This window comes from Strix aluco, chromosome 13, assembly GCF_031877795.1.
Source record: "Strix aluco isolate bStrAlu1 chromosome 13, bStrAlu1.hap1, whole genome shotgun sequence".
Taxonomy (NCBI): domain Eukaryota; kingdom Metazoa; phylum Chordata; class Aves; order Strigiformes; family Strigidae; genus Strix; species Strix aluco.
Window position 1 is genome coordinate 19498574 of NC_133943.1, and position 24086 is coordinate 19522659.

The 24086-nt window shown below is 46.2% G+C and overlaps 1 protein-coding gene across 2 annotated transcripts in view; it reads left to right on the plus strand.

Annotated features, from left to right (window-relative positions):
• CTNNA1 (catenin alpha 1) overlaps positions 1–19059 on the plus strand; it is a 119855-nt gene extending 100796 nt beyond the window's left edge. For both annotated transcript variants that reach the window (XM_074838971.1, XM_074838970.1), the window contains exons 12-18: positions 1795–1995; positions 3088–3239; positions 6145–6255; positions 7772–7953; positions 8741–8846; positions 15261–15395; positions 17882–19059. In XM_074838971.1, the coding sequence (XP_074695072.1) occupies positions 1795–1995; positions 3088–3239; positions 6145–6255; positions 7772–7953; positions 8741–8846; positions 15261–15395; positions 17882–18169 (1175 nt within the window). In that variant the 3' untranslated portion in view covers positions 18170–19059. The remainder of the gene's footprint in view (positions 1–1794; positions 1996–3087; positions 3240–6144; positions 6256–7771; positions 7954–8740; positions 8847–15260; positions 15396–17881) is intronic.
• Positions 19060–24086: the final 5027 nt, after the last annotated feature.

Consider the following 24086-nt stretch of genomic DNA (forward strand, 5'->3'; position numbering starts at 1 on the left):
GGCATTTTGTGCCAGACGCTTGTGGTCCATATGCCTGTAGGACAGGTAGCAGCGTGTGTATATACAAGCACACGGAACCGTGTCAATTCTTATTTGTACCATCCAACCGGAGAGTATAACCAGAGTGGATGCACCTGACAGCCCTGTACTGCCCCAGGGCCCCTTGCAGACTGCCCTGTGGTGGGGTTAGCCTTCCCCAGAAGTGTCTTTCTGGCCACTTCACATCTGCAAAAGACATCATATGATCAGCAGGCATTTAAATATTCATCTTCATTTTGTCCATGCCTTTTATTAAAGTTCATATAATCCAGAGAGGCTTTTAAATGGTCTGTGGCTTAATTTATTCGTTAAGGAATTCAAGCAATAAGCAGTCTGTGTTTTGGCCTGACGCCGATGCTTTTTCTTTTGACTGTTGCAACTTGCAGGGATGTCTGTCTCTTGCTTTAAATACCGAAACTCTGTGCGCTCCTTGCTGCAGCTCTTGTACCTTGGCTGCCTGCTCACTGACTTGTCAAATCGCTAATGAACCTGCACTTCTCTCTCTTAGGGCCACATTCTGCCCTCAGCTGAACTTGTTCAGGCTGAGTTGCTTCAGAGGTGTTTCACAAGTGTATTTTTTGTCCAGATTGCTTACAGAAGTCTCGCAATATTGCACCTGGCTCTGTTAATTTTATGTAAATTAAGCATAACACTTCCAGCAGCAATCCTTTCAGCCAGTTTATACAAATCCTCCATCAGTCAACTCTATGTGCTTCTCGTCTCTACAAACTCTTGCAAAATGGCTCTTTTACTACCTGCGTAGGGAATAAAAGCCACTTCAGTGGCACGGATTGGCAGTGTAGCATGATTAAGTCAATGGTAAGTAACGCTGAAAGCTATTTTAAGTGACAGAGCAGAAATGTTTCCAAGTTGGTTTCTTACCAAGCAGCCCAAATGCTGATGTCGGATGGCAATATCAGAGTGTTGGTACTGATACACTAAAGAGGTCTCTAACAGAGTTTGGAAGACCTTTTGGGTAGGTTTCCCCTAATGAGGATCCCAACCTCTCTAGGCGCCTTCAGAAATCTCTTAGGGGGTTTTACTCATTTTGGGCTTCTTGAGCTTGATAAATGGGGGAAAATACCTGTATAAAAAAGAAAATGTATATTCTACAAGTAAATTACAAACCACAGGTCTTGGCTTTATTTTTTGTTTTCTTAAGAGGCAATGAATACTCTGTCACTGGAACGCTTTCTGCATAAATCACTGCATATGTTACGTGTCTTAAATTTGAATGGAGGACTAACAGTTTAATATTCTCTGATGGCATGTGTGTGGTTGTAGGAAAACACTATGTAGGAAGCTAGAAACGTGCAACAAATGCCCCTGTCTTATTAGAGTGTTGAGTGGATTAGGTGTGGCGCTGGGGAGGGTGCCTCATCACCCCACACACATGGAATGACAGGGGAGTGGTTTGCAAATATTTGGAATAAGGGCTTTGGCAGTCCAGAGGAGGGAAGATGGAAAGAAACGTGTTAGGGGAGAATTCAGATGAACTCAGCTTTTCCACTGGTAAAATTGAGTACAAACGGGCCAAGAAGTGTGGATGCCAGTAGGTGGATGGACTGATGGGGTTTTTGACACCTAGTTCAGAAGGACAGCTGTTTGCTGGTTGTAGCAAGCTTAAAAATTAATGCTTTACAGCACCTCGTTGGAGGTTTTATAGAGCAGGTCACAAACTGAGAAATTGCAATGCTGATGACTGCAACAGAAAAGAAGATATTACCATCTAAATCCTCCTCCTTTTACCACCAGAGAATCATATTTTAGAAGATGTAAACAAATGTGTCATTGCTCTCCAAGAAAAAGATGTTGATGGTTTAGACCGCACAGCTGGTGCAATTCGAGGACGTGCTGCTAGAGTCATTCATGTTGTCACTTCTGAAATGGATAACTACGAACCTGGAGTCTACACTGAGAAGGTGTTGGAAGCAACAAAGTTACTGTCCAACACAGGTAAGAGTCATTTACTCCCAAGATCCCTAAACTCATATTGCTTACAACTGCATGGGCAACCTGGTACTAACGTACCTGTGAAATCTATTAAAGACTCCATTTATATACTATAATGAAAATTAGTGGGAGTTATTTGCAGAGCTGTTGCAGAATGAGAAATGTAATTTTGCTGTGTTGACTGGTGTAAAACTCAGCAGTGCACAAGGTCTCCCTGTGCTCGCTGTCATTGACTGAGCTGTAAAAGCTAAAACACCGGGGAGTGAGTCTCAAACACTGAGTCAGGGCTTGAAAGTTGTGCCGATTGTCTTGCAGTATTGTACCAGGCTCTGCAAGTGTTCAGGATCCAGAAAGAAAATTTCTGCCACATTGGCCTGGTAGAGTAAATTTTGGGTAATACTTTCAGGTAAATTTTGTAAAATATCTTTATAACTGTTAAAGAAATGTGGTAGTCCCCCACACCTAAATGGTAAATTAGGGTGTTTCCTGTGAACTAGATGGTAACATCCATATAGGGTAAGGAATAATTTTGGTTGCTTCAATGAGTGCTGTGCCAACTGTTAATTGTTGGTTTTGCTTTAATTACTTTGCTGAAGAATCGAGGGTGACACTGAAGAAAGGAGCAGACTGTAAATAAATGGTTCTGTGATGTTCTTCCTGGGGTGCAGTGAGTCACTGAAGTACAGCAGTGCAACCTGCCCTCTTCCAGTGCCTTGTTAAACTTGAGCCTCATGGTGGTAATATTTTTTTCCCCAGAAAATGATGTACATCTGCAGGGAACGTTAAACAAATGTTTAATATTTTATCCCATAGTTTCTAAGAGCTTCCCAGGTGTTTTCTCCTTGTCCACTAAGAGGGTGTGATAAACTTTTCACTGTCTAAGGGGAAAAAACCCAAATAGGATCAGAGTAAACAGAAATTGAAGTACACTGAGACTTGAGCTACAGTATGGACGTTCTTCTGTAACAAATGTTTTGATTTAAAAGGAACCACTGCACAACTTCCAGTGATAGTTAACAACGCGGCACACGCACATCTGCGTAGCGGGAAGTGGCATTGGGGTGGGCACTGACTGAATTTGCATTCTTAATTCAGTTATGCCGCGGTTTACTGAGCAAGTAGAAGCTGCTGTGGAAGCATTGAGTTCAGACCCTGCTCAGCCAATGGATGAAAATGAATTTATCGACGCTTCGCGACTGGTGTACGATGGAATACGAGATATCAGGAAAGCCGTACTGATGATCCGGGTGAGCGTAACTTACTTAAACAGCTTTCTGTTCTTCTGCTCACTTTTCTCCACCTTTATTGAACTGACAGGCATCAGTTTTATTGAGAGCAGACAGCATAAGATTTTCATTTAGCTCATATTAACATTCTGAGTCTTAAAACCCGCTAATCACTGTGGAGTACTTCAGAAGTACATTTTCATTCAATTTCATTAAACAGATCTGAGCATCAATGATAGCCAGAGTTGTGATGCTAAATAAATACCCTTCATGCATCTTTTGTAATATTGTGTTAATGCCTTGCTTGATAATGTGCTAAAATCAGTGATCTTTGATTTAACAACAGCAAGCGGATTCATAACTATAGATGCTCTTTGACAGTTTGAGAGCTTAGAAGTAAAACCTGATGGGTCTTTAGTAAGTAAATCTTGAGAATTAATGCTAGTTTGTCAAAAACAGGTTTAGATGAGTTAGTCTGTAGTTCCTAGAGCATGTAAGTCATCAATTGGCTAACCTTGGTAAACAGGGACCAGTTCATAGAGGCATTGTCTCTTCTGTGCTTGCGTGTTTCAGCTGCAGTGAGTGTGAGTTGGAGGTCATAATTTCTGGTAGGTCAGGCAGCGTTAGACAGGTAGGAGGCGGGCGGGGAAGATGCAGAAGGGCTCCTGCAGTTGACTGAAGGGATGCAGGAGCAAAAGTTCTGTTGGTGCTGACCTATGGGCGTGTTTCTTGAATCTTAGCATGGTAAAAATAGGCAGGAGCCAGACACACCAAAAAAAAATGTAGGGGGGTTATTCCTTTTTTTCTTTTTTTTTCCTTGTGCTCCTCTCACTTAAACGTAAATGCATTGCGGAGAAGCTGTCTTCATCTTTCAAAATGGTAACCATGGCAGATGCATGTTGGTGATAAGTACACTAAGGATGTACAGCCCCAGAATATATGTGATTATAGTAACCATTGCAATAGCATCTTCCATGTTTGCTGCTTAAAGCAAAGAATCAGATGGAAAATCGGAAGAAAAGCTGACAACTGCATATGTGCTCTCCGTATAATTTTTTTCAAATTTAAGCTCAGGATTTATAGACAAGCAGTGTTAGATGAAGATATGAATGCTCTCCTGCCATGCAGACAAACTAATTTGATTCACCGCCTGCTAAAGTCCTTGTTACTCAGGACATGAAGGCACGGCTGCCAGTTCCACGTCGTCAGTAATTAGCCGAGCTGGCGATGCCAGGAATCCCGATGTTTCCCCTTGCGCCGCATCTCTGATGTCAGGGTGCCACGGCTCTATTGCAGCTGCCAGTAGCTAACGGCAGCTCACTGGTGACACATCACTGGCCTGTACAGAAGTTAAAATGTTAGTATTTGTTGTCCAAAGGGCTCTAAGGTGTAGAATGTATTTAGGATAAGAGAGCCATCCAAGTGGGGATAGCAGGCCACCATTTCTCCAGGGCTTTGTCTCAAAACTGGACCACAGGAGTAACCGTGGTCACAGGGGGATGCTGTAAAGCTCAGCTGGGATAAACGAGCTGATTCACTTGCAACTTTGTCCGGTGGCACTTGTTCTTTACAAGAACCAGAAGGAAAAGTCACTCAAACACCGAATTTTTGTGTTTATGCACTGTATTTTCAAAACTAAAATCGTACTATATCTGTAGGTTATTGAAGTAAAGCTCTCTCCTCCCCGATCCCCAGGCAATCTCTCGCCACCCCCGGAGGAGTTTTTGCCCTTGATGACAGGTTGAAAGGCAGAATTACACTTTGTATACCCCAGGTTGTTTGGGCTTTCGGATGGATGGGCAGAGAGGGGGCTTGAGAATTATGAACAGTTTCTAAAGATGTAGCAGAACTGTTTCCTTTTTTTTTTTTTTTAAAAAAAAAATTATATACTTTTTTATTATAATAATTTTTTATTATACTGAGCTACTTCTCAGTACATGTCCTTGTACTGATTTTGTGAATATGCTCTGTTCTTCAAGGCATGGAGAGGAAATGGTGGGTGAAATACCCTAGGTCTTGATTGTCAGCATACTCACCTTTGCTTTTTGGCAACTGTTTTGCATATCCATCTTTATTTTAAGTGTATCACAAGATGTCTGTATTGGAAAAGTTTGTAAAATCCAAATCATAGGAAAGAAAGCTGAAGAACAGAGACTTTATTTACATCTTATGTGTTAATCACAATTTATTGCATTTATCAGTGAAGTCCTTTGTTGATCCAGCTCTGCAGAATTGTTATGAAGTGCCACTCTAGGCAAAGATATAGTATTTTGACAAACATACTGTTTAAACTTGATAAGCTTTATAAAAAGTTTGCCAGCTATAGACTGGCAGTAGCAAAAATAAATCCTAGGCAAGCAGGAACTAGGTCAGATGTGTTTAGCCTACAGCATAAAAGCTGGCCCTTACTAGCTAAAAATTTTCAGCTTCTCCTGGGGGATAAGAATAAATTTCGATATATTTTATCTGTCGTTAATTTAGTCAATGCTTTGATTCATAATTGTGCTAAAGACGACGTCTGTGGTTTTGAACCAGGCCGTAAAGCTGTGTGTAATTTTAGCTTCAGAATCTCAAGCGAAGCTTTTACATTTAAGCTAGTTGCAAAAATACTCTTCGTTTTGCAAAAACTTTTTTTCTGTGTTTGAAATCCTGAGCGCATTAGTGTCCTGACAAATCTCAGATGTTTAGTTACTGGTATGTAATTTTGGGGATCCCTATGGTGTTTAACATGGGCAGTCAAGCATATGTAATCACACATGTTCACAGGTTGGATACAGTCCCTGTATATACCTTTTTGTTGAAAACATTGAATAATTTTTACCTTCACTGATTTCCATTCTCTCTGCTTGAAAAATAATATTCTTGTTGATTTTTTTAGAGCCATGAGATCTGTTGTTTGGCTCTGACTGAATTATTCTTTCCTCAGACTCCCGAAGAGTTGGATGATTCTGACTTTGAGACTGAGGATTTTGATGTCCGAAGCAGAACAAGTATTCAGACTGAAGATGATCAGCTCATTGCTGGACAAAGTGCGAGGGTAAGGAAGAAATCTGAGCATTATAAAACTGTGACCTACCTTCAAGAGACAGTTCAACTTGCTTTGAAAATCCAGGTTAAATTTTTTGGGGGTGGTGGTGAAAATGTTGGATCAGAAAACTGGCATTCTTTGTTTCCAGTTTTCTGAAAAGGAGGTTAAGTGAAATGCAGCATGTGTTGGTCTGATGGATGTGAGAAACGTCTGTGTTTTATTTTGGATGTTCTGAAAGTTCAAAATCCTTTTAATACCGATGAACTACTTTATACTTTCACATGGCAGACATTGTAGGCACTGCCATTTAGTTAGGTGAGCTTCTGCAGGGAGAGACAGGGCAAATCATCCACTAACATTATTTTCAACAGGCAAACACTAAGTTTGTGGGCAAGAAATTTTTACAAATTTTTACAAAATGTCTTCATGCACATGTTGGTGTGTGCTTGGCCACTGAGCATTTATCAAGACAATGTTGAGAGGAGCTCAAATATGAAATCATTTAAACTAACTGCATTTCCTATGACTGTTAAAAATGAAAGCATTGATAGGTAATATATAATAATTAATAGGTGAAAACTTAAAATCAGTACATTGAAGGAAAACGAGGCCTTACCTATTGTTTTTATTTGACATGTCCCCTTCTGGATCGATAACAATTTACGCTCTTGGGAAAGTGCCATGGAAGGTTTTTTGTGAAGGCTCTTCTAGCCTGAAACCAGGCAAGAAGTAGCTAGGCCTTATTTATCAAACTTCTGCCACATTGGCTTTGGAATTACACTGACTGAGAGTATTTTTTATGCTCTCCTTCCTTGCACAAGCACTCTCTATTCCTGTATGCCTCTCCCCCCTTTTATTTAAATGCAGACAGTTCTAATTTACCTTTTAGCACGACTGCTGCCAGAGGCTTTTTTGTACTGCAGACTCCTTTTCACCTGCTCCTGGAGGCATGAATGCTCCTAGCATTTATGAAGGCAAGGGCATTGAGTCTCATACAGGCTGTAAACCAAGTCTAATAGATTTTATTCAGGAGTAAGCACATACTCTTTAATTTTTCACTTACTCTTTCCTCAGTATGCGTGTTTCAAAATAGTACATTTAGCTTTTTACAGGAAAGAGACTCATAAATTTCTTCTGTGCATTGCAATACTGAAAGATACCCAGGTGGAGCTTCCTTTTAAAACTCTTACATTTTATAGAAAAGACAAGTCCCCCCCTCTTCATGCAGTTTTTCTTTGAGGGGTAGTAATATGTGGCAAACTTGTTTGGAGTCTTAACAGTTTTTATCATGCAAATACCAGTGTTTCATGTGTCAGCTTGTCTTTCTGGACACTCTTTCTTAAGAAAGAGCATAAACTTTGATTCAAAATGGGAGGAAATGGTTCTGTAAAGCCTCTAGGTAGAGGATTGCTATTAAAGTTTTATCCCCCGTCTCCATGACTTTAATTAGTTATCAGTGAAATGTTCCAAAAAGTCTTCTACAAGCGGCAGCATAAGGCAATGTGAGAAAAACTCTCTCTTTCAGGCTATCATGGCTCAGCTCCCTCAAGAGCAAAAAGCTAAGATTGCTGAGCAAGTTGCAAGCTTCCAGGAAGAAAAGAGTAAATTGGATGCTGAAGTGTCAAAATGGGATGACAGCGGTAATGATATAATTGTTCTGGCAAAACAAATGTGTATGATTATGATGGAAATGACAGACTTCACCAGGTAAGTCTTTTTAATTTGTGCACACAACACCTTCTCTCAGAACTGGCTGGGGTGCTGATCTTTCAATGAAATATTTTGCAAGAACCCCTAAGATTCTTACTTCTTATAATTTGCTTTAAATGTTACCCTGTTAAAGCCTGTCTATTAACTCGGGAGATGCATTACTATGCAGTGAGTGAGTGGTGACAACTGTTTAAATTGATCTGTAGAAATACAGCAGTTATTGCCTATCTGTCTGTCTTAAGGGTGATTCTCATCCCAAGGAACATATATATATATTTTTATATATATATATATATACACACACAACACTTGCTCAGTTCTTTACAACATTAAATTCTATGGGCTTCTCGATATCGCTATACTGCAGAAATAGTTCCTTGTACGGTTATTTGCAAAAGAAAGAGGCTTTTTGATGCCTTTTGAAATTCATTTACCAGATTTTATACAACACTATTTTTTAAACTTGATGTTGCATTCCATGAGAATTGCAAATCTGTCTTCTAAAATGTTATCTCTTATCACCATTAGGTTGTTTGAAGCAGTAAAATTTAAGATGTTTTTATTCCTAGATTTAATGTAAATATGGGGAGGGGCTAGAAGGGAAACAGTCTTGAAAATGAAGGTGCTGTAATAGTTACACCTGCCTATTTCTGTGCAACTTTGTTCATGCAGTTTGGGTAGGGAATCACTTCCAGTGCTGTATGGAACAGAATGAGAAAAGCAATATCTAGTTCACTCTTCCAGTTTTCTGATGCTAGAAGGTAGACTCTGTTCTCTTCTGCAGAGGTAAAGGTCCACTGAAAAATACGTCAGATGTGATTAGTGCAGCCAAGAAGATTGCAGAGGCTGGGTCAAGGATGGACAAGCTGGGACGGACTATTGCTGACCACGTAAGTCAAAATTCATTTTCATAAGCCTCCAGCACAAATGAGCAATAGGAGATCTTTTAGTAGTGCCGACATGACAGAGAAAATGTGTTTAGTTTTGAGGGTTTGGGGTTTTTTAACTGATTTCCCAGATTTACTGCTGGAATTTTCTAGCCTTTTCTTTTCTAGCTGCTCTCCTGCCACCCTAAGCAGTGTAAGCAGCTAAATATGCCCAGCAGTAACACTAGCAGCTCCTTGGCTTAAATCAAGCACCTACCATTTTAAGGTAGCAATATGCCAACGCTGCTTCATGTCACTTAGTATCTAGGCCAGTTTCTCTAACTGAACAGGACTGACACTGAATTCATGTCACTTCTGTCATGCTCAGAATATGCCCTATACTTTCCAAAGCAATGACAAGACTGTGTAGGCAACACCATAATTATTGCACAACGTGGCCTATTACACAACCTTTAATGTTATTTTTGAGGCAGCTTTTTAATATTAACAGTTTTCAAATGCCCCATAGACTGAAGGGTGGGATTGTCAGAACTCTCTAGGGTTTTTCTTTTCGTTGTCTAGTCAGAGTTGGTAGAGACTTTGAGCAGGGCACAAAGCGACCCAAGTCTTTGCTACGCTGTCCCAGGCTGTTGTGCATGTTGCTGTGCTATATGTACAGAAGTATTTGAAAAGAATTCTTATGGAATTGAACGAGGGTGGCCAGCTCAGGGTTTTTATGCAATTCATCTGCCTGTCCTGAGCCACTTCAGAAACTGGGTTGGGCCAAACAAAAGCACCTTTGGTCTCAGTCCACACCCAAATTGCAGAGAAACATCAGCATTAGTAATAATATTCTGCCTTCAAGAGAGACCCTGAAACACAGGTAGGTTAAGTCTGAGATCATGGACTCAACTTTATTTTGCACAGCTGTCATTTGCTTTTCAATCCTTCTCTGAATGTAGATTCCTAATGCAAGGTTTTAAATAAAACCGTGTCACTTCGGAAGTAGATCTTTGTAATGCAGATCCCTCTTTAAATGTTGCATCCAAAGGATGTTGTCTTCACCCTAATTTATTAATGATGCAGTGAGAAATGTTCAATGGGGAGATAAAGTTGAAAAACTGTTCTTTAAAATGGGTCTCCTTGCTTATAGCATTTTGACAACCAGTGTGCTGCTGCTGTAGGTAAATGAAGCAAGGAGCAGTTTGTGTTATAGATCTCAGGGGATCTTGGGCTGAAGGTTTACAATGCCTTTTTGGTTTTTTTGGGTTTTTTTTTTTTTTTAATCCGCGTGTTTTATGCAAAGTTGCTATACGGTTTTCTGCACTGAGCCATTTCAAAATATAGAAGAAAACTAAATGGCTCCTTTTAGTAGAATTAAGGTCCTTAAAAATGCAAAAGATTAAGTGCATGTTTGAAGATAAATATGAGCAGGACTGTACAGTTAGTCATTTTGACAAGAATATAGCTTTTTTTTTTCTGACTCCATACTCTACTAATACTTTCAGCTTGCATATTTCATTAGATATGCTTACATACTCTTTAGAAACTTGTTAATGTACAACTATCTGACAGTTACAGAGGATGTACAATGCAGCCATTTCAGCGGAGCACTAATGCCTTCCTATGCCTAATACGGGCTTTTAACAAATGGATGGGGTTTTATGTCCTGTTTGCCATGTGACACGGGTGAATCATGACCCCTCGTGTTAGTGTGTCAGGAACTCCTAACTCCTGCCGTCAGGCAGTTTTACAGCACATTTCCTTTGAAACCATAAAAGCTATTATCCAAGGTATTTCACGTCTGTTGAAAAGTGTCTAGCCATCAGCCGGCAGATTTTCCCAAAGGTGTTCCATCTTTCACTCAAAGCAGCAGTCTGCTTGTTTTGAATGGGGGAATATGAAGTGGTTATGAGTACAACACAAATGAAAATGATTTGCAGCAAGACAATGATTCTCTGTATTATTTTTTTTCAACATTGAAATAGTTACAAAGCAAAAGAAAAATGCGGTTGCTTTTTTTCTTTGATAGTGGTGGGAGGTTGAGGTTACATTAGTATCTGTTCATTAGATTGAAAGGAGCTGGAGGCAAGCGCAGGGATTGCTCCGCTTCCCGGTAAAACGCTCCAGCAGCCTCTTGCTGTTGAGGCTGGTCCGGGGATGTGCTCCGGGCACGGGCTGATGGCTGTCCTGGGACACACACTGCCATGTGCCCGTCCTGCCACGGCAACTGCTTCCCTAAATGCCTGCTTTCAGCTTCTCTAACCAAACAGCGCTGAGCCCAGCTGTTACATGGGGCTGGCAGGGACATTTTATTGTGAATTTTTGTCACAGCAGTGTTCATACCCTAAATGGGAGATACAGCGAGAGGAAGAAAAGTCTCTGTGGTTGCTTGCTTACACCTACCAGACACTTGGGGATGGGGGTCGTGTGCCTGTCTTAATCAGCACACACCGCAGGAGAGCTCTTCTGTCTTTCCCTGCTCCTTTTCTTTGCAAAAACAGAGAAAAAGGTGATTCTGCTTCCCCGCAGGTTCAGCTGGGGTGGTAGGAAGCAAATGTGCGTCTGTGTTTGCTCTGTCCAGGATGGATCCTGGATTTGATTTGGAACAGCCAGCTTAGCTTTTGCCAACAACCACTACTCAGTCTGTGGCAGCATCTCATTTTGGGGGGTTTGAGGAGGTGGGGGTGTCCCCCAACATACATTTGTTTCTGTCTACAGTGCAGCTATCTGCTGTAACCGTGATGTGGGGATGCTCCCAAGCTAGCTTTGCAGGCGGGGTTTTTTGTGTCTGTGGCTGTTGTAGGTTGATACAATAATGTAATCTTTCCTAATCAGTGTTGAAATTGTTGCCTTTTGGGTTTTTTGGTTGTTATCTGAGTGTTCCTGCATAGGAAAGGGCAGGACTCATACAGGCATCCACAGCGCCTTTTGTTGATGTTCTTTTTTATCTTGTGTTACATCTCTATTTAAACATCATCTGTCTTTGAACTGAATTCTCTATTCTGCTCATAGAAATAGCACACAGAGTATAGGATGTGGATTTTCAGCTCATGTCATATTGATATATACAACTGAATAATATTTCCTATTCCACTGCTTCCCCCTCTAATGTTTTGCTGCCTTCTTCAGCCATTGGTAAACATGCAGCAGCCTCTTTCCTTGAGAGTGTCTTTCCTTAAACGGTTTCCATAAACTCACAACCCATAAAGTACCTTGAATTTTTTAGCGGTCCTTCGGACGTGCCGTATTGTGCGTTTGTCAACATTCAATTCAATCTGCCGCTGTGCTGCTCGTTCGCTTTGTTAGATGAGCTGTTTGGGAGATGGAGAGCATTTTCCAAAATGGTAATTTCAGCTTTTCATTAGCTCTTTGGCCGATGCTATTTGTGGACTTTCTCTGAAACATCTTGTACTGCTGACTAATATTGATTAGCTTAAAAAATTAACCTGCAAGCTTTGCTGCTTCGTTTTCACTTCACTGATGGAAGCAATGTGCCTGCGTAAGAGTTGCAGATATTTCGGGTGCTTCATTACCTTCCTTGGGGCTAAGAAGGTGATTTCTGTTGCTTTGTGGTCACACTGGGTCAGATGCCCCTAAAGCCATCCAGATCTCCACAGTGTGTGTTACACAGCCTGATGTGCTTGTCCCAGCTTGCCAAAAATCCCGTTGTAGTGTATTGTGTGTATGTGCGTGCGCTGCCTTAGAACCCAGCTCAGCAGCCTGCCCAACAGCGGCACTCTGCCTGCCACAGACCGGACAGCTGGTTTATCTCTGCTGCGCTGAAATACCACATCGGCTTAGAAACCCACTTGTTCTGGTCCTGGAAAAAACAAATGTATTTATTAGCTACACTCACCTTCGGTGAGTTCATTACGGAGATCGGTTACTGTTGTGGGAAGCAAATGCTCCACGCGAATGTGACCCCTTGTCCACACACCACTGCTTGTGATCTGTTCTGGTGTCTTTTATATACAGGGAAACTCCAGTTCCTGCTTTCACCTTGTAGCTAAGGAGAGAAGGTCTGTAATGAGAATTAGGGCTCACACCCTACTGCTGACACCCCAGAGCGGATTTTTACCTTGCTCTGAAAGGAGAAGAGAGGCTCTGTGGGCATAAGCAATAAACCTGAGCCTGAGTGAAGCATCAAGTAGTAAATTGGTGCCACAGTTAAGATTTTTTTTCCAATCATGCCATGTGCATTATGAATCTTCATTTGATGGTCCGTTATACAGGATCAGAGAACTAGATGAAATGGAATTCTGCTGTGAACAGGGGTGTGTGGAGAAGAGCTCTCGCAGGCTGTGCAGGTCTCTGAATCTCAGGGTCTGGTCAGTGGGGAGATCAAGCAGGTGCTGTGTGAAGAGGGGAAAGTGCTGCGTAGAGCAAGACTCTTCTCCTTGTCACGTCTAACACCGGTAAATCACTGCAGCTGCTTGCGGTTTCTGTGGAGGTTTTGGTGCTTGTGCTGCCTCCTCCGGGACGAGCAGCTGGTCGGGCAGACCTGCAGCTGCCAGGCTGTCTGGAGGGGAGCAGTGGAGCGTGGTTGCCCTGCTTGCCATCACCCTAAGCTGTGGGGCCAGGGAAGAGCGTTCGGGTTCTGTATGTGAGTGTGTGTGTGTATGGGGTGCTGGAAAGCCTGCATGTGGTGACCAGGAATTGTGTGCCAAGGCCCTGTCTGCTGGAGATCTGCAGGTTTCTGGATGGGGTGCAGCTGTCCAGGAAGGCTGGCGATCGCTGCGGGGCCTGCCTTTACTCCTGTCCCTGGTTAATGCCAGTTGAATTCCTGATCTGCTGGTGGGGTGCTAGAGGTGAAATAATGTTGCCTGTCTTAGAGCAGAAAATGTAAGACTCATTGTGAGTCTGATACTGGTTCTGTCCAGGAGACCCCTTAATGCGTGGTGGGAAGATGAGAAGATGATGTGCAAAGTGGCCATTTCAGAGGAGGGAATAACATGGGAGCTCGCAGTGCAGTACAACTAGTCACGCTTGCTCTGGGGTTTAGATCAGGGTTTAAGCAACGGTGTGTTTGACACAATGCAACATAAAGCACATGGGCATTGAAGCTGTAGGCGTTCTGTGTGTGCCTGTAACACCCAGCCCTACGCTTCCTGCTTTGGTCAGCACGGTGTCCTCACCTGCAGGCACCAGGACCATAACGTCCCCTGCATCCCGTTTGCAATACCTTCTGCCATGGTGAATATACCCAGACTGGTTTAAAATCTGTTGTCTTGGGCACTGCTTGCAGCTCTGCCAGCGACATCTGGAGGTCGGCGCGTGCCCGCGTATTTACCCGCTCGCGAGGTGCTCAGTGCCCCACGCTGGGCTGCGGGCAGCTGAAGGTGCCCCGCTGGTGCTGCATGCGCAGGGCCAGAGCGTGCCACGCGTGCCCTTGGGCTTATTCAGCACCAGCACGAGAGTCTGGTGGGCAAAGGGTTTGTGGGGTTCAGTGTGTGCCAGCTGCCTTATTCACTAGCCTTCACACAGCCAGAGCGTGCCAGTAGAGCTGAGATGGCCCGTTATTCTTTGGAGAAGCGGTGCTGGCCACCACGCTCACTGCCGTTTGTAAAGACACGGCAGGACTGGCGTGGGTAGTAAAAGGTTTCCCATAGCCTTTTTGTCTTATGCTTGCAGATCCCATTTTGGACTGTGGCTGCCCCTCAGCAGGGCACCTCTTGTTTTGAAATCCAGCGTGAGACTGGCTCGTTAATAATCTCGCTGCTTGGCTCTGCAAAGCAAGGGATGGCCCTTCCTTTCTATCCAAGAAAACAGCTTTCTGAACTGCGCTGCAGTCTCCAGGACCTACGTAGTCTTTCAATTGCAAAGCTGAAAAAGTTACTTTTATCTTATGGATGAGTGCTTCAGCAAGCACTTTAAAAATTTTATTTCATGCCTGGTGAGGAATCTAGTTTCCACACTGCTAAGAAATGGGAGCAGAAGTCAAGAAAATATCTACTTTGCTGGATATAATGGAGTAACTGTCAGGTTTATCATTTCCTAGTTTAAAATACTTAAGATTGAGAATTGAGGCGGGATTTGGTAACATCTGCTAGTTGCAACTTGAGGTCTTGGGTGTCAAATCATTGCTGCCGTGTCCTGTACAGTGTACAGGAAGTTTTTTTTATAGCTAACAAACCTGCTCTGGAAAGGTTAGGTAGCTGCCCTCCTCCTCTTCCTCCTCCTTGCAGGGAGCTCAAGGCAGCTGAAAGGAGCCCCAGTGGTTTTGTCCAGCAGCTGCCCCTGTGTTCTGTGGTTATTGCTTGTGGTTGTTTATATGTATTTAGTGATGCCCAGTTGTCTTCTGAAAACCAAAGCTCAGCATAAAGGGGAATGATCTCTGGAGCACATTCACTATTCAGAACGGAGTTGTCTGGTTTCTCCCTAAATGATTTCTGGTTTTGTGATTGCAAAGTAAAACTTCACCTTTTTTTTCCCCAGTGCCCTGATTCTGCGTGCAAGCAGGACCTCCTCGCCTACCTGCAGCGCATCGCCCTGTATTGCCACCAGCTGAATATCTGTAGCAAAGTGAAGGCTGAAGTGCAAAACCTCGGAGGGGAGCTGGTTGTGTCTGGGGTATGTATGAGCTATGGCATGTCCAGTTCTTCCAGGGGTAACAGTTATTCCAAGCTAAGCTTTTATGCTAAACATTATAGAAGAGAGACAAGAGATTTTGGAGCATTCAGTCAGTTTTAATGTATGCAAGGTTTATAATACTGCCTGCACTGCCTTGTTGTTCCTGGAGGAAACGCTTACTGTTTGAAAGGGGGGAAATTACAGACTTCACTTTTCATTACTCAACAGTGTGTGTAGACAGATTCACTTTACCTTTGTGTAATCTACTGTTTTTCCAGACTCTTTTTCACTCTTAGTGAGGTTAAATCGCTTTAATCAACATAGCTAAACCTACCCCATGTCTCTGCACAGCCTTGGAACATGCTGGGGTCCTGCAATGCTCCAGAGATGTTAATATTTCAAAATAGCTGTGCCCTGGAGAGAGCAGGGATTTTTAGTGGCTGCTCTGTTTTATGACAGCTGAAAGCTGCCGTAGGCCAGCCTGCTGCCTTATTCTAGCCATTACTTAGCAAATAATTTTTTCACTGTAGTTCATGAAATGCTTCCTCCTAAGAGGAATCGGTATGACGGATATCTGGGGGGAGGGAAGTGGTGCTAGCCTCTTAATTTATTCTGCAATATTCTTCTTTTCCCTGGATGGGTATGTTGGATCACTGGTGCTTTTGCCCATCCATGTTGTAACTGAGGTGGGAGGTTTGAAGAAGGGACAGGAATGTCTGACAGTCCAGTATTGTTACCTCAATCCTTAAAAGCAAAAGGAAAAAAAACTTACCACCTTCTGCCATTTAGATATTTCAAGTGCTTAAACTTATTAGCACATCTTTTTCCCCCGCAATCAAGCGAGCATTGCAGGAGTGCTTTGGGACAGCAGCAGCGGAGGGGGGCTGGGGCAGTGCTGGTGACAGACGGCCCTCGGGAAGCGTGGCACCTCCGCCGGGGAGATGGGCTCCTCCGCTGCCGGTCCCCTGCGCTCAGCGGAGCCGAGTGACAAGATGCCATGAAACGCGTGGCTGCGCGTCTCGGTTGAGTGCCTGGTGTCCTGTTAGCTGGAAGGCTGAAGGCATCGTGCTGTCAAAGAAGTAGATGTGTCATTATGCGATAATACGTACTCCAGGCTTTTACTGCAGTTATTCAGTGTCTCCACAATTTACATACCCTTCTGCCATAAATTAGTTATATGAACAGGCTGGCATCTGTACTCTAATCTCCTGGTTTTATCTGTTCTCCACTGGGGCTGTCCAGTGGGGCTAAATATTGCCAGTAGTAGAGTTAAACTTATATCAGATTATCAGTTGAGGACCTCTGCCAGCCCAGGGACTTCACCTGTCTAAACATAAAATTCTTCTCAGCCTTAATATCCTGCCCCATCCACATACTGCAGAAGTTTTATGAAAGCAGCGCTAGAACCAGGCAGTAAGGGTTTGCACCCTAAGCAATCTGACAATTCATTTAGAAAAGTACCTCCTTGCTTTCATTGCATTTAACATGATTCTTCCTGCTGTGAAGGATCATGGAAATAGTCAAATGCAGTGAAGGTGTTTTCCAGCCTGAAGACTGGGGGAGGAAAGCAGATGACGCTGGTTTGCTGGAGGGTGCAGACCCGATCTGCCGTTGTGGTACTCAGAGCACAGCGTGAGGGCAAGGAAGGTACCAGCGCCGTAAGAAAAGCAGCCACCCCCCTGCTCAGCTTGGTCTGCTGCTAGACAAGCTTGACAACTTCCCCCAAAACCTTCCTTAAATGCCTACAACACAGGAATTTTAAGTGTGTAGAGGCAGCTGAGCTCTTGTGTAAGCTGAGCAGAGGTGCTGCAACCCCTCCCTGCCCCAGGCCGGTTGGTGTTCACAAGCCGGAGGTCCCACCTCGAGCAGGGCACTGGCACCCTGAGAAGGGGGGGATCCCAGCTGAGGTCACCTCAGCGGTCCTCCCCTCTCTCTTCTACCCTGCCCTGCTTTTGGCTTTTCATCTCTGCCATACGCTAAAGCTTAGGTAAATGCATTTTTTTTCTCCTCATTTTAATGCTTTTGTAAATCAGGAACCACCTGGGAAAGGGCTCCAGACCTGGCTGAAGGAGCAGCTGCGTGCGCTCCTTTCCAGTACAACTTAATATTCCAGGGTGATTTAAATATTTATTATCGGCGATTAAGATACTACTACAGCTTTATTAATTTCATTAGATAATAAGCTACTCTTAAAGCTTAGTCACAAAAGCAAACAGCAGAATACAAATCTTCGACTGCCATTAATAGAGAAAAGGCACAGATTAAGGGCAAACATTGCTCTTTTATTTTTGGTGGCACAAATCACTTTTTTACCACTTAGTGTCTGGAGTAAAACACTGCCTCGAATTTGGAACTCCAAATTTCAAAAGAAGACCCAGAAAAATCAGCTTTTGAGTGCTTTTATACCCCAGGACTATCATGTTTTCTGGAATACTGTATTCATAGGTTTTTGCAGCGTGTAACGCTTGCGTGTTCCCGTTGGGCAGGTGGACAGTGCCATGTCCCTCATCCAAGCAGCCAAGAACCTGATGAACGCGGTGGTGCAAACTGTGAAGGCTTCCTACGTGGCATCGACTAAGTACCAGAAGTCCCAGGGCATGGCTTCGCTCAATCTTCCCGCCGTCTCTTGGAAGATGAAGGCTCCGGAGAAGAAACCCCTGGTCAAGAGGGAGAAGCAAGATGAAACCCAAACTAAAATCAAGAGAGCATCCCAGAAGAAACACGTCAACCCGGTGCAGGCTCTCAGCGAATTCAAGGCGATGGAGAGTATTTAAAGAGAGGTCTCTGTCTTGGTTATTTTTTTCTCTAGCCCACTACTGCTACTTCCAGAACTCTACTTTTAATATTCTAAGGATTTTTCAAAAGTTTACTATTCCTCAAAATGTATTTACTTAATATAATTTTGATAACTTTGTTTAGATTACGTGGGGAAATACTCAAATTTATAAGTCCTATCAGTATAGCTTCAGCCTGCGGAAGTGTGTTAATTTAGATTGCTTTTAGATTTCAGGGGTGTATTTCTAGCTGAAAATTGTTTTGTATAATCTTGCTTTAAATAAAATATTCTATAACCAAAGAGGATTTTACAGTAACACTAACGGTTAACACTAATAGTTGAATCGTGCTACTCAGAGACTGCAGTTTTTCATTGTGATCGAGAGGAGAATTAGATCTTTTCACTCAAAAATTAATTATTGTATGTATTAGTGTATTCCTGCTGTCGGGGTGGAGAGGGAACAAGCTCTGTACACCCAGAGGAGTATGAGAATACAGCAGGCGCTGGCTGCGCTGCCGCGAGCGTGACCACGACTGGGAAATGCCCGGAAAAAAGGTGTGACCCGGCCGGAGCGGGGCTGCGCGGGAGGTGGGGGCCACGCTGGGCGCGTTGCTGACGGGACGCTGCTCTCCTGGGCTGCCCTGCAGCTCCTGCCTGACGGGGGGCTCTGGGCCGGCCCGGGGGGTGTTGGGGGGTCACTGCCGCCGGCCCTTCCGGCGGGGGCTCCGCACGCGTCGTGCTGGGGGAGCACCCAGCGCAAATCCAGTAAAACATGCAATCATGGAGGCGGCTGATTACTTCTGTATGACACCGGACGGGAATTTTAATGCCTGGTTACAAATTACTAATGTATTTTGCTGCGGGACACTAATAAAGTTGCTTTTACCAGCTGGTGTATTGTGGTGCTGTGAATGGAGCGGGCTCCCCGCCCGCCCCTGCTCCCCCTCCCCGGCATTCAGATGCAAATCGGCTTTGTACTCATTTCTCATAATTGCTCTGCATCCCGCCTTGGGCTTCCAAAGGCACCCAGCAAATAATGTTTGCTCAGGCTGCAATTTAGACTATACATTATTTGTGATAACTATAGCTACAAGGTATAATTTCCCTGTCTTATTTAAATTTTATGAATTTCCGTGTGGTTTATGCTTACCAATAAAGTCCAGTATTTGAGAAGACGCGCTTGCGCAGGTCAAAGCCGTGTTTGCTGTTTCTGTAAAGCATCCATTAAAATGGAAAGCAGCCTGTTCTGTAGTTAATGTTTTAAACTGCATCTAAATTTTAGAGCCATTCCTTGGCAACGTTATGTTATAATTTTATTTATCTTGATCAGCTTATAATTTACTATATCAAGGTTATTGCTGTCATGTTACCAAAATGCTGATCAGAATTAAGCTAAATAGTTCTTGGGGTATTTTTGCCAAATTTATTATGTTTTCAAGCATTTTAGCCTCTTGAGCACAGATAATAAACAGCTGAATTATATACTAGTTTTCATATGCCTTTAACATCTAAACAGACGCCTGCTTGGAGGGTAAGCTGCACTCCTTCCTCTGACATTCAAGGGTTAATGAAATAGATAATCTGTAGATCTTGGGTTTTATATTATTATTAACTGCTTCTATACAATACGATTTTTTTTTCTTTCCTGGTATTAATATAATTGTCTTAAAGGCTGCGTTTCCTGGGCTGTTCAGTGGCTCCCTTCAAAATACACGTTACTCCCCTCAAAATGTAAGTCTGTTAAAAATAAACCCATAAATTAAGACTTACAGGCAAATTTATATGTATTTAGCTTTTAAATAAATGTTAGTGTATTTTATGCTACAAACTTTGAGCATCAAGTTGTCAACAAATTAAAATAACGGTTCCACCTGCTGAAAGCTGGTTTGAAGCCCCGTGGGGAGGCAGGAGCCGGGGGGAAGCTCCGGGCCTCTTGGCTTCGAGAGGCAGCGCTGGGGTGGGCGCCCAACAGCCCCAACGCACCCACCTGCCCCAGAGCCAGGAGCTGCCGCTCCTCCTCCTCCCAGAGCTGCCCTGGGGCCTGCAGGGGGGAGAGGGGCGAGAAGGTAAATGGCTAATGGTGTGACTTATTTAATTGCTCTGTTCAGGAGTGCACTAACGGTGGCTGGGAGGAAAGCGAAGCCCTGTCTCCGTGGAGCAGAGGGAGGATTTAGTGTCCTGGGAAATCCGGTTTCCAGTCCCGGTGCTGCGGCTGGGACGTGGTTACCGATCCTCACGCTTCCGCTGCTGCCCGGGCCCGGCCCGCTCCGCTTCCTGCCTGGCCCCATCGGGCGAGTGGCCGGCTGGGAGGAGGTTTTAATTGCATCCACAGAACCACAGAGTCATTCAGGTTGGAAAAGCCCCTCGGGATCATCGAGTCCAACCCTCAGCCCTACTCTACAAAGTTCTCCCCTACACCACATCCCCCAGCATCTCATCCAAACGACCCTTAAACACCTCCAGGGATGGGGACTCCACCCCCTCCCTGGGCAGCCTATTCCATCAGGGGTGGATGGTGCTTTTTAAATCTGAGCGAGGAAAGTCTGATCTCGTGGGCCTGGTGGAGAGAGCGGCAGTTCCTCACCTCACAGCCACCCCAAAGCCCCCTCGGAAGGAGCCGGCGCAGGAGCAGCACCAGCTCTACTCGTGTTGCCCCCAGTGAAGCAGCAAGGGGGGGCCCCCGGCTTGTTCAGCGCCGGACCCAAGGCCCCACAAGCGAGTGGCTCCGTAGTTCAAAAAAAACTGTAAATATGCTGATCCTGGTGTGTCAGGTAAAACCTCACGTGTGAAACCACACTTCAGGGCAGCGGTGCTGCGCCGCACAGCGAGGGGGGTCCGGGCGCCAGTGAAGCTGTAACTTTATTAGAGAGCCAATTGAAAAGAATTACAGTAATTACTGCTTGATGTAATTAAGCGCTGGGGAAAGGCTCGTGCAGTTGGTCTCCGCTGCGGCTGCTGGAGGGGAACGCTCCACCGGGAGGGAGCGAGCGTGGCCGTGTCAGGGTGTAAAAGCCGTGGGGGCACAAGGTGGGAAAGCTGCTCAGCTGCGTCCCCCACGTCCCCTGCGGCTCGGCACCGCTGTCCCGTTAACCGGAGCAGAAACCACGGGGCTCCGGGGGCTGGGGATGGAGGGGACCCGCAGCGGCTTGGGCAGGGAAGGGCTGTGGGAGCTCCCTGCCCGCCAGCGTGTGTGGGTGGGAGCCAGGCATGGCTGCTCCCCGGTCACCCCCCGAAATACACCAAAATATTTGTTGAACAGGAAGGATTTGGGGGTTTTGTTGCACCGCTGTGGGATGGCAGCGCCCAGTGAGGCCGGGCCCCAGGCCAGCAGCCCTCCCGCCTGCCCCAGGAGTGGGGACCTGGCTGGGCAGGGACGCTCAGGAAGATGAACCCGCATTATCTCCTGAAGTGTATTAGTGAAACCACATTAAATCCTCAGGAGAGAGTCTTATTCCAAATTTCAAGTGCTCTTAATTCAATTCAGCGGTGAATCAAGTCACGTTGAATTTATGCTGCTTTAATTGCGTGTGAAGGGTTCGCGCCGAGGTTTAATGCTCTTTAACGAATGCCTTTTCCATTCAGCGCCCCCCCCAGCTTTGCTGCTGCCCGGCTCAGAGCCCGGCCCCGGGCTGGGGGCTGGGGGCTCTCCTGGCTGGCTGGGGGACGCCGGTGGGAGGACGGGATGGGTGTGGAGAGGGGAGCGAAGCACCCTGAGCTGTATTGTCTAATAGCAGGACGGGCAGCAGCAAGCGCCGGGTTCAACACAAGCTGAGGCAGCCAAACCTCAAATATGCAATTACCTGGGAGGGCAGAGTGGGTGGTGAGGGGCGTGTGGGTTCAAAACCCCCAACAAAGGGGTTCGAAAAGGAAAAATCCATTAAGGTACGTCAGCTGCTCCCATGCTGAAGGCTCAGGGCTTCCCTGTGCTGCAGATTTTGGAGGCTGGCGAGCATCCCGGGGAAGCAGAGCCGGTGGTCTCTGTGCCGAGCCCCCTCCCTGCCCACCACGCGCCAGGATCTGGGGGTGGGGGAGCTCAGGCTGAGCCAGCAGGACCCTCCTGAGGCTTTTGTGGGCGCAAAGGGAAATAACGCCCTTCCGGGCCTGGCCGCGTGCGTGATGCCAGCCCAGAGAGGCTGCGGCTTAATGCCCACCTGGGATGGGGGGGGACAGGGGTGGGATGATCCCCGTTATCTCCACAATCAAGGATTTTATCCCACTTCCTCTCCCCCAGACCCGCAGAGGTGCCTGGTCTGCTGAGCCCTGCCTGGGGTCTCCATTTGCCCCCCCCCAGCCCCGGGGCCCTCCCGTCCCTGCTTGCCCCAGGCCTGGACCATGTGCCCAGCGCGGGGGAGCTGCTGTGGCGGGAATGGTGGTGGGTGCAGGGGCCGTGCCACGCTGCGGGAATTGGGGTCAGCAGGACCTGAGTCACCACAGCGGGACGTGCCCACAACGCCCCGAGCTGCCGGCGGCGCAGGGAGCACGGCTTGTCCCCGTCCTGCCCGCAGCCGCCGAGGGAGAGGCAGGCAGCGGGGCAGAAGCCCTGCCATTACTCCAGGCTGCGGACCAGCAACGCCATTTGGGAACAAGCCTGTCATTAGCGGGGACACCAGCCTGGGCTGGCATTTATGGACGGGGGAATCAGCCCAGTGCTCGCCTGCGCTTCTCCGCCACCCTCCAGGGACACGTGGGGCCACCCGTAGTGCCTGTCACCGCCAGCTCTGCTGCTCCTGCCCGGCCTCATGCCCATCCCCGTGGTGTCCAGGCACTGGGGGGAGGAAGGGCGTCCTCTGCCTTGACTTTGGTAAAGGGGGGACGGGGCTCAGCGGGTTGGACCTGAGAGGGAGAGTGTCCGGCTGCCTGCTCTGCTGAGAGGGGAGCCTGCCAGAGCTGAGCTGCCTGGGTCACTGCATTTTATTTAACACACACGATGCTCAGTATTTCCAGATAATTTGTGTCAATGTTGTGTTCAACCACCAAAGGGAGCTGCGCTGGGAGCAGGGGGGCTGCAGCAGCACAGCACGGCCCTGGGCAGCACCCCACAGCTGGGACCCCCCCAGCCACAGGGACCCACCCCGCCATGGCCGGGAGGAGGCGAGGGCTGGAGCCACGGGGGCAGGGAGGGCTCTCACTCCTGACACAACCAGCAGCTGGGGCCGTGGGGGTGCCCGCACCTGGCAGCCTGGCCCCCGCCAAGAGCAAAGCCTCCGGGCGAGTGCCCAGATGGCCTTTGGCACCGGTGACTGACCTCCTGGGGGCAGGGGCTCACGGCTGCAACACACCCCCCCCAAAGGCAACTGGCTCTACAAAAATGCCTTTGCCCCGGGGTCGAGGGGCAGCATGGTTCCAGCGCTGCCCTGGGGGTTTGGCCACAGCTGCTGGATGCAAAGGTCACTGAACAGCAGCAGGGTCAAAGGGCCTCAAAAAACCTTTGCACTGCAAGTGTCTTCAGTGAGCTGCCAAACGGCTTGTGATAAGCAAGGCCAGGATTTTTTTTTTAATTTTTTTCTCTTCTCTCCTTTAACATTATGCGTGACCCTCCCGGTTTGCAGGCACCGTGCTCTCCCGCAGCGCAGGACCCACCCGCGGCGGGGCATAAGAGCAGCAAACACCAGCCACCAGCACTTCCCCCTCCCCGTGCCAGCCCCTGCGGCCTGTGGGGAGCAGCTGGGGGTGCCACGTGTGGTGGCCCCCAGCAAATGCAATGCTGTCAGAAACTTTGCCTTTTTTTAAGACTTTTAGGATTAGGGAGTGGAGCTTTGACTTCGGGGGTTGAACAGGGAGAGGGTTGGTCCAGCACAGTCGCTGCTGCTGCTGGTTTTCTCCCTGCTCAGCCCTTACACAGGTGTTAAACCTTCCCTACCTCAATTAAATCCAGCTGTGAAACAGCAATGAGGCCAGGCAGGGCTGAAGAAATC